The sequence below is a fragment of the Perca flavescens genome, chromosome 4, assembly GCF_004354835.1.
Source record: "Perca flavescens isolate YP-PL-M2 chromosome 4, PFLA_1.0, whole genome shotgun sequence".
Classification (NCBI taxonomy): Eukaryota; Metazoa; Chordata; class Actinopteri; order Perciformes; family Percidae; genus Perca; species Perca flavescens.
Genome location: NC_041334.1, coordinates 33,609,868 through 33,619,818, shown reverse-complemented (window position 1 = coordinate 33,619,818; position 9,951 = coordinate 33,609,868). Strand labels below are relative to the sequence as shown.

At 44.0% G+C, this 9,951-nt stretch overlaps 1 protein-coding gene across 1 annotated transcript; it reads left to right on the top strand.

Annotated features, from left to right (window-relative positions):
- The first annotated feature begins 765 nt into the window (after positions 1 to 765).
- Positions 766 to 8,192, top strand: rpn1 (ribophorin I). The gene is made up of 10 exons (XM_028576679.1): positions 766 to 1,131; positions 1,867 to 1,931; positions 2,363 to 2,669; positions 2,763 to 2,972; positions 3,062 to 3,254; positions 4,241 to 4,340; positions 4,442 to 4,580; positions 5,705 to 5,824; positions 5,979 to 6,224; positions 7,229 to 8,192. Exons 1-10 carry the CDS (start codon positions 892 to 894, stop codon positions 7,409 to 7,411), a joined length of 1,803 nt encoding a protein of 600 aa, XP_028432480.1. The 5' UTR covers positions 766 to 891; the 3' UTR covers positions 7,412 to 8,192.
- Positions 8,193 to 9,951: the final 1,759 nt, after the last annotated feature.

The following is a 9,951-nucleotide window of genomic DNA, read 5'->3' as shown; positions in this document are numbered from 1 at the left end:
GCTAGGGGGAAGAAACAGGGCTCCTCTATAGGGGTGCTGGTCCTGGTCTAGCTGCTGGTACCATCTGAGAGTGAATTAGAATCAGGAACAGCCCCAAAGGTTACTTAAAACTGTTCACCAAGCATTCATAACAATAAAAAGTTATCAATGGGTATAACAATACCCTGAAATGTGGGCTCCATTTGGTCAGGGTGAGGTCAGATGTGAAAGGTGGGAATATAAGCTTCCCTCACAGCATAGACAAATATAAGGATAGGGCTTCATTAAAATGCTAAAGCCGCACTTCAGGGCAGATTGCGGAAGATAATGGGAGTGACACCAAGTTTACGTATGAAAGGCTACATATGAATAGAGGGGCAGAAACCCCTGCACCTGGACAATCAGTGGCCACTTCTGGCGCATTCATTTACATTCTTGTCATTTAGCAGATGCTTTAATCCAAAGTGACGTACAATAAGTAAATTAAACAATGTTTTATTTTTACTCAACAAATGAAACAGTTCAGTTACCAAATTATAATAAATTATTTTTATTGGAAGAATGTTCACTCAAGTATCCAGGGATGTTTAGTCCCTCCTTTCCAGCGGCTGTACAGTGTCTGGGTGCTGGACTTTTGTGTAACATTGATTTTGAGGACTTCTCAGGTTTCCAGCAAGCTCTATTTGCAACTTCCATGTTCTCTCTTGGCCATCTTATTATGAGTATCTGATGATGTCATAAATATATATATATTTATGCCGACCACGCACCGCGCGGTGTAAAGAGTGCGCCGTGACGCCATCACGTCGGACCGAAGGAAGCGTCATCCTTTTTGATGTAGAGCGGCCTTTCTTTGCTGCTCTACCGTTCACTCATTCTGTCCGCTCTTATCCCAGTATTTCATCTCTAAAAATGACTCGAAAGTCGCAAATTCTCGCCGCTTGCCTGCTGCTCCTGACTGCTGTGAGCTCTGAGGTTTCAGCGGACGGTTTGGTGAACGAGGACGTGAAGAGGACAGTGGACCTGGGCACTCATTTGGCCAAGATCACCGCGGAGATCGTGCTGTCCAACCAGGGACCCTCTGCCGTCCACAGCTTCATATTAGCGGTAGAGGCTGACCTGGCCCCGCATCTGGCGTACATCGGAGCTTCGGTGAGCCTATACATCAGTGAATTAAATAACGCCAACACGTCTGCCTGTAACCTGCTCGCTAGCTTTAGCCTGTTAGCCATTTCATAGTATGCTAACGTTACTCATTTCTTGGCTGTGCAAAAATGTTGCTGTTCTCCACTCAAATGTTGCATTTCTTCAAATAATTATAGCAGCAATAGTGCACAGGCTATGCTACCATACGATGTTACAGTGGGCTCACTGAATGCATGGAATCACAGCTACTAGCTTGGCTTATGTGAGTCAGTGAGTCCTGCAAACAGCCAGTTAGCCAACGGTAAGTTAGCTACTATTTCAGCATGTGACGTTATATTAGGCTACTTATTGCACGGTATTGCCATCAGCTCATTTGCTGTGCGCAGAAATGTACCAAACAGCAACAGCTCAACCTAGATTAGATCAACTAGTTTTTAATTGCTAAGGATGTGGGTAAATACGATGTTAACTTCCGCAGCGCTGCACGCTCTGTCTGGCTGAATGACACGTATGAGCTGGGCAGCTCACTTCCGTGTGTGACTGCGCAGTCCTGCCCCCTTCCACTATGTATGAAACTGTCTGTAACAACGCTCTGTTTTTAGACAGAATAATAAGCTTCACACGGATCCTTCGAGGAACTATTATTATCCACTGCATTATATACCTCTCACTTGTCCTGTATTTTCCTTGAAAGTGTTTTTCTTTCAAAGAGAGTATGCTCAAACCACCATATTTCCACAGGTGAAGGGTGATGAGGAGGAGGATGGCACTCTTGAACTCCAACAGACAACAATTCAGAGCCAAAGGTATGAGATTGGACTCTTCGTTGTCCTCTAACATTCTCAAGCTTGTATAAATAACTAAACTAACCCTTTTTAGCCTAGGAAATACAAGACTAACATTGTTGTCCCACAGTTCCTTGCTCCAGTAATCAATACTCGCAACACAAGCCTTCCTGTAAAACCGATTTCTGTCAGTCCATTGACTTTTAATATAAAAACAAATGGGGTTGATTCAAAAACAATACTTGTTAGATGACTAATTAATAAACATTTAGGTCATTTTGGCAGCATTTTCCATGTACAATGTAAAGTAATAAAACAACTGCTCCTCAAAATAATTTTCCAAAAATGAATTCCTGAAAATTGCATTTTGTAGTTCCAGAGAAGCTGATATTTTGCAGCAGCACGCACATATATCTTACCCATGCTCATCTCTGTCATTTGTTCCCATACAGTGGGGTTTTTTACAAAGTGCAGCTGCCCTCCAATCTGGCGCCAGGTGCTCAGCTGAAAACAAAGGTGGAGATGACATTTAGCCATGTCTTGCAGCCCTTCCCCACACAGATCACACAGGCTGAGCGCCAGCTGGTGGTCTTTCAGGGGAACCACTACCTGTACTCCCCGTATCCCACCCGCAGTCAGACCACGCGTGTCCGCCTAGCCTCCAAGACTGTGGAGACCTACACCAAGCTGGGTAACCCCAGCAAGAACGATGAGATCATTGAATATGGACCTTTCCGTGATGTGGCTCCATTCAGCGAGGTACAGCTTTGACCAGATATGACAAGCTTCAAGTGAAGCTGCGAGAAAGTTGCTAAACGTTCTGTGTTTGTGGATGTTCTCTACTGTCCACAGGATACAATGAAGATCCATTACGAAAACAACTCGCCCTTCCTCACCATCAGCAGCATCACTCGGACCATTGAGGTCTCTCACTGGGGTAACATTGCCGTGGAAGAGACCATTGACCTGAGGCACACAGGAGCCGCCCTGAAGGGGCCTTTTTCACGTTACGATTATCAGCGGCAGTCAGACAGCGGCATCTCATCTGTCAAATCCTTCAAGGTGTTGTATTAAACACAAAGCACTGTCGTCTGATTTGTTTTTACTGTTAGGGTAAAAATGAGGATAACTACATGCTTTCTCTTCAACAGACTATCCTTCCTGCCTCGGCCCAGGACGTCTACTACAGAGATGAGATTGGCAACATCTCCACCTCCCATCTGCAGGTTTTGGAAGACTCGGTGGAAGTGGAGGTCAGGCCTCGGTTCCCCTTGTTCGGAGGCTGGAAGACCCACTACATGATTGGCTACAATTTGCCCAGCTACGAGTACCTCTACACCCTAGGTGAGTTGACTTCTCATAACCTAGTCTCTCATTGCTAGACCTTCCTCCACAGCCCTGCGGAGGAGGGTCTGGCTAGTCCACACAGCATTCCGGGATGGAAGAAAAACGTGCTCTGGTTTATTGGCATTTCTTTAAACCAATCTCAATCGTCTTGGAGCCCCTGTGCTGCTCGGCAAGGAACTTCTATGGGTGGATAGGTACCGTTGCGACTGTTCCTTTACTGATCGACCGTGATACAAACAATACGTGTGTGCACGTTCACTGTAGCTATCTGAAGCCCAAGCTGCCTTGACAAAGCTGTCTGTTTGGAATCAGCATGGCCGTTATTTGAACATAACGGCCTTGTCCCAGAGTCTAGACGTCTAGCTATATGAAAAGATAAACAATGCGACGTTTTTAATAAATGCAAATAAAGCAGCTAATATCAACATGGACAAAATCATGAACTAATTCGCTTTTTTGATGATGACCTGGCCAAAGTAGTAAAGTTTAGTTTTCACAATGATTCATTGTAGGATTAGGATATTATTGCAATATGTAAATCCACATTGACTCTTAATTTAACATATGGTTGGAAGAAGTAAAAATTGATCCAAAACTTTTTAGTTTTTAAAAATTATGACTTTTATTATTGCCAGTCAAATTAACTTTAATGAGTGCATATTGAAATATAACACTGGTGGATGGCAAAAACTGCATCTCAAAATGCATCAGATTGATGCTTTAAAAATATGGAATATTTAAAATTTTCTAACTAACCCAAACATAGGAGAAAACTTTGAGTCCTACTCGTGTTCTTAAGGAGCACTCAAAACTGGGAGAAAGGCTATAGGCTGATAATTGAAACAAAACCAGCGTTGCTCAATGGCCACCGCAGCAGGGCCCATTCGCAGGTGCTTGTTGTCATCAGGATTTAAACCCAGGCTTTCCTTTGGGACTGAATCCCAGGGTGTGTTGGTAATGTGTCGCATCATTTTATTTTCTAGGTGACCAGTATGCACTGAAGATGAGACTAGTTGACCATGTGTATGATGACCAGGTGATTGACGCCCTCACTGTGAAAATCATCCTGCCAGAGGGGGCCAGGTCAGTGTTTCCAAGCTAATCTACAGTATGTCAGATTTAGTAGAGATTTCTGCAGTATTTGATGCCGATTTCTCATATTTTTCCCTACTATGTCCTATCAGAAACATCCACGTGGATACACCTTACAAAATTGATCGCGAGCCAAACCAGCTGCACTATACATATCTGGATACCTTTGGCCGACCGGTGCTGGTCGCCACTAAGAACAACCTGGTGGAGCATCACATTCAGGATGTTGTGGTAAGACAAACGGTAGAAGAGGACGGTAATTTGGGCATTGCATATATAAGCCTTATTTACCTTATTTACTAGAAGATTGCTTTGACTAACTAACATGTAGCCACTACAGTGTTATTAACCACATGTCCAGATATGATGAAGCCAGATAACCTGACGGACTGAAAGGTTTTTCAGCTTTGACAAACGTTTAAAGTGCCCATATTATGAAAAAATCACTTTCTGGGATTTGGTGTTATTTTGTGTCTCTGGTGCTTCCACACGCATATACAAACTTTGAAAAAAAATCCATTCATGCTGTTTTGAGTGAGATACAGTTTCTGAATGTATCCTGCCTTCAGTCTCCGGGTGAGCTGTTCAAAATCTGCACGGCTTTTTACGTCACTAGCTGAAACGAGCTGGCTAACCGCAACCGTTAGCATGCTAGCACTAGCTAGTAATTTAAGTAATGCATTTAAAAATTGTGTGCAGATTAGTTTGTTTGAATCTCAGTCTTTAGGGGCTTTTTAGTGCTATGAAGAGCTGTATGGCTGTACTGCACTTTCATGATTAGGCCTGAAACAGTTATTACATAATTGTCTGTCAATTTTGTTTTACATAATCGCAGTTTTGTTGTGTAACCGCAATTAATTGCCACCATTAGCTCAGGTCTTAAGGCGAATGACTGGGAGTTGTTGATTTTGTTTAGATTTGCCAAATTGTAATTATATAAGTGATTATTGGTCGGACTATATATTTTTATTATTATTTCAGTTGTTAGTTGTTGGCACTTGACCCTATACACGTTCATAGAGGCAAAAATGACAAGGGAGGATATAGTTAGAGAAATGTTTTATGGTAATAAAGAGGCGTTGTTTACTTCCTAGGCTGTGTATTTGTGATATTCCATTATCTGGGTCACATGACAGAGAAAAGCATATTTGAGAAGCTTTAATCGTCATAGGTTTTGTATTTTCACTTAATATAATTACATTCATATTTTGCATGTCGTTCCCCCTTTCTCTCCTCTTTTCCTATCCTTTTTTTTTTTCCTTATAAAATGCCCAAAAACTATTGATAGGAATTATAATATGAGGTGTGAAATTATATTAAAATCAGAGTTAATAAACCCCTTTTGTGATTCCCAGGTTCACTATAACTTCAACAGGATCCTGATGCTGCAGGAGCCTCTCTTGGTTGTAGGGGCCTTCTACATCCTCTTCTTCACTGTCATCATTTATGTCCGCCTGGACTTTGCCATCACAAAGGTACGAGAGCATTCATGTGTTTCTACAAAGGAAGTCTGGTTTCTGTTGGCCTCGTTTATCCTTTCGCTCCCCTCCTTTTAGATATTCTGCATACTTCTGTCTTCATTCAGTTATTGTCACTTCAGTTTTAAATCGGTCTTTCTTCTTTGTTCAGGACCCTGCGGCTGAGGTGCGTATGAAGGTGGCCTCCATCACCGAGCAGGTGCTGACTCTGGTCAACAAACGTCTGGGTCTGTACCGCCACATGGACGAGGTGGTCAATCGCTACAAGCAGTCCCGCGACACCGGGGCGCTCAACAGCGGCCGGAAGACTCTGGAGGCCGACCACCGCACTCTCACCAACGAAATCAGCACGCTGCAGGCCCGCCTCAAAGCCGAGGGCTCCGACTTGGCTGAAAAGGTGAGTGGCGTGCGTTTGAGAGCACCGATTTGAAATGGTGTAAATGAAAATAATAGTGCGTTCCATTTGTACTCGGAAGTCGGATTTTCCGAGATCAAAGTCGGAAACGCGCCCCCTGACCTCTGATATCCGAGCTTGGACAACCTCCGAGTACCCAAAGCTTAAAAATCCAACAGGGCTGCCCTATGCATCAACCGTTGTGAAAGCTGTAGTAACATACAGTTATAAGCACTTCTGTCTTATGTGTCTCACTAAATTAGTCGTAAACACAGTCCTGTCCAACTTCTATCTGTGGACATGTTGTTACGCTGTTTGTATGCCCAAAAAACAGCGTAAAGGCCATTTTACAGTTGTGCAGAGGCTCCACGCAGAGCTTTCGCCGTAGCCTACGTAAGTGGCCTGATGTTTGTGTGTGTTTGTGTGTGTGTTAGAGCGAGAGAGAAGTGAGAGAGTGACAGCAATAAGCTTTGGAGCGAGTAGCGACTCTAGAGTCCTAGTGAGAGAAACAAAGTGTCCCTCCTGTTCTTTCTGACCACGGTGGGAAATCCGTAGCAGGAAAAGTGAACCCTGTCCTTGATTTCATGTTGTTTATGGAGAAGGAGAACCAGGAAATGAGCCGGGGGAAATGCAACGCTACCAAGCCACGGCGTGCTAGTCGACGTGCGTCGCTGCGACGTATAGTTACATTTTTCGAGAGGTGCGCGTCAGGCTACGTCGTAGGGTCCAGCGTAGACTCAGAGGGGTCTGCGGGGGTGTGCAGGGCTATGCCGTCGATGTTACGCACGACTATAAAATTGCCTTTTATGCGTTATTATAAACTGGCATTGCTTACCTGGCTAGAGCTAATGAAAACAATGAAAAAAAAAATCTGACTTGTAAATGGAACGCGTTCAACTCGGGGGTGTCACGTCATTCCTAGCTTTGGCTCCCGAGTTCTGAGGTCAATGGAACGCGCTATCGTCTGAAAGTACAGTGATGTTAACTCCCCTGTCTGTGCTCTGAAGGTCGGGGAGGTGCAGAAGCTGGACGGCCAGGTGAAGGAGCTGGTGTGTCGCTCCGGCCAGGAGGCCGAGCGGCTGGTGGCGGGCAAGGTCAAGAAGGAGGCTTACATCGAGAGCGAGAAGACTCTGACCGGCAAGAGACAAGAGCTCGTCAGCCGCATTGACAGTCTGCTGGATGCCCTCTAAACTACTCCCGCCACACTCGCGCGCGCACACACACACAAACAGACACACACCGCCCCTGCTACAACATACTGTACAACCGACTGTTTGTATAAATGAGAATGCTATGTGACACAAATGCTTACGTTTTGTTTTACCATCGGACATGGACAATTAACATCTGATCTTCTAGTAGCGATTGGTGCCTTGTGATTAAACCTCACTGCGCGCTCAGCTCTACAGCAGCTACGTCACAACTTTTGGCTTTATCGTTTCTGTTTTTGAGTTTGTTGAGGTACACTTCCAACTTTGTCACACTGCTCAAACTTGACCCTTCCATTTTCATGTTCTGGACTTGGTATTATTTTACCCCCCCTCTTAAATATGTTGGTTATGGGACGTTTTTTGGAAACTAATAGAAGGGCCCAAGTGTTTCCGTTCTCATGTCTTTACTCACATATGCCATATTCAAAGATGAAATCATCTTTTTCCAATCGTGTCTCTTTTGCATTTACAACTTTTTTTTTCTACTCGCCCCTGACTAATGTTTATATTCTAAGAAAAAATTTGAAGCTTGAATGCTGTGTCATCCCAAACACTTGTTTTTGATGTTCCTCAGTGATATTTTCTACATTTTATATGATTTTTGTTTTGTAAATGGTGTTTTTTTTGACCATGAGATTAGTGAATACATGAGATTAGGTTTGTATGTGAGAAAAGACATGGGAGATGGGACACGCATGTTTGTGAAACGGGCAATGCTATGGAAAGCTGTCAAATTTGAAATAAAGTTTTGAGAAACTTATCATTTAGCATGTTTTTTAGATGACACAGCAGGTGTATGAAGATGGACAACAGAGTTTTTAAGTTGTCAGCTGGGGTATCAGTTCATTTGGGGAAGCAGTACCCTAGGTTATTCAAAAGAGGGCGCACTTGGGTCAAGAACCAACGCTGAAAAGCTTTTCTTTACCTTCAACAAAACTACACTGCCATTGAATACTCTGCTGACACATAGATTAAAGTATGTCATCCTAAAATCACAAACCAGCTACATACAGTGGGGGAAATAAGTATTTGACCCCTTGCTGATTTTGCAGGTTTGCCCACTTACAAAGAATGCAAAAATCTACAATTTTAATCATATGTACATTCTAACAGTGAAAGACAGAATCCCAAAGAAAATTCCAGAAAATCACATCATATGAATTTATTAAAATTGATAACCATCTGATGAGGAAAAACAAGTATTTGACCCCCTGGACAAACAGCAAGTATTCTGGCTCCTACAAGCCAGTTAGTCTTTCTTTAAGACACAGCCCCAATCCGAACCAATTATCTACATCAAATATACCTGCCTCACCTCGTTACCTGTATAAAAGACACCTGTGAACACCCAAACAACCAGCATCCAACATCACTACCATGGGCAAGACCAAAGAGCTTTCTCACGGACATCAGGGACAAGATTGTTGATCTGCACAAGGCTGGGATGGGCTACAAGAGAATCGGAAAGCAACTTGGAGAGAAAAGATCAACTGTCGGTGCAGTTATCAGGAAATGGAAGAAGCACCACACCATCGCCAACCTCCTCGGTCTGGGCCTCCACACAAGATCTTGCCTCGTGGGGTGTCCCTGATCATGCGAACAGTGAGGAATCATCCCAAAACCACAAGGGGGGAACTGATGAATCAACTGAAGGCAGCTGGGACCACAGTTATAAAAGAAACGGTTGGTAACACACTACGCCATGGATTGAAATCCTGCAGCGCACGCAAGGTCCCCCTGCTCAAGAAGAAACATGTACAGGCCCGCATGAAGTTCGCCATTCACCACCTGGACGACTCAGAAGAGGCCTGGAAGAAGGTGATGTGGTCAGATGAGACCAAAATAGAACTTTTTGGCCTCAACTCAACTCGTCGTGTTTGGAGGGCAAAGAACACCGAGTACAACCCAAAGAACACCATCCCCACCGTCAAGCATGGTGGTGGCAACATCATGCTTTGGGGGTGCTTTTCAGCCAAGGGGACAGGACAACTCCATCGTATTGAGGGGAGGATGGACGGGGCCATGTATCGTGGAATTCTGGACCGACATCTCCTTCCCTCAGTGAGAGAGCTGAAGATGGGTCGAGGATGGGTGTTTCAGCACGACAACGACCCTAAGCACACCGCCAAAGCAACAAAAGAGTGGCTGAAGAAGAAGCACATCAAGGTTCTGGAGTGGCCTAGCCAGTCTCCAGACCTGAATCCGATTGAAAATCTTTGGAGGGAGCTTAAAATTGAGTTGCCAGGCGACAACCTCGAACCTGAATGATTTGGAGGCTGTCTGCAGGGAGGAGTGGGCCAACATCCCTGCCGAAATGTGCACAAACCTTGTCACCAACTATAAAAAACGTTTGACATCTGTGCTGGCCAATAATGGCTTTTCTACAAAATATTAACATGGTGTTTGTCCAGGGGGTCAAATACTTGTTTTTCCTCATCAGATGGTTATCAATTTTAATAAATTCATATGATGTGATTTTCTGGAATTTTCTTTGGGATTCTGTCTTTCACTGTTAGAAT

What these genes read in the sequence shown, in the direction of transcription:
- rpn1 (XM_028576679.1), top strand. Translation starts at nt 892, where the DNA reads ATGACTCGAAAGTCGCAAATTCTCGCCGCTTGCCTGCTGCTCCTGACT. An exon ending in ATCCTGCCAGAGGGGGCCAG is followed by an intron (nt 4,341 to 4,441) that starts GTCAGTGTTTCC and finishes ATGTCCTATCAG; the next exon opens with AAACATCCACGTGGATACAC. An exon ending in ATCACATTCAGGATGTTGTG is followed by an intron (nt 4,581 to 5,704) that starts GTAAGACAAACG and finishes TGTGATTCCCAG; the next exon opens with GTTCACTATAACTTCAACAG.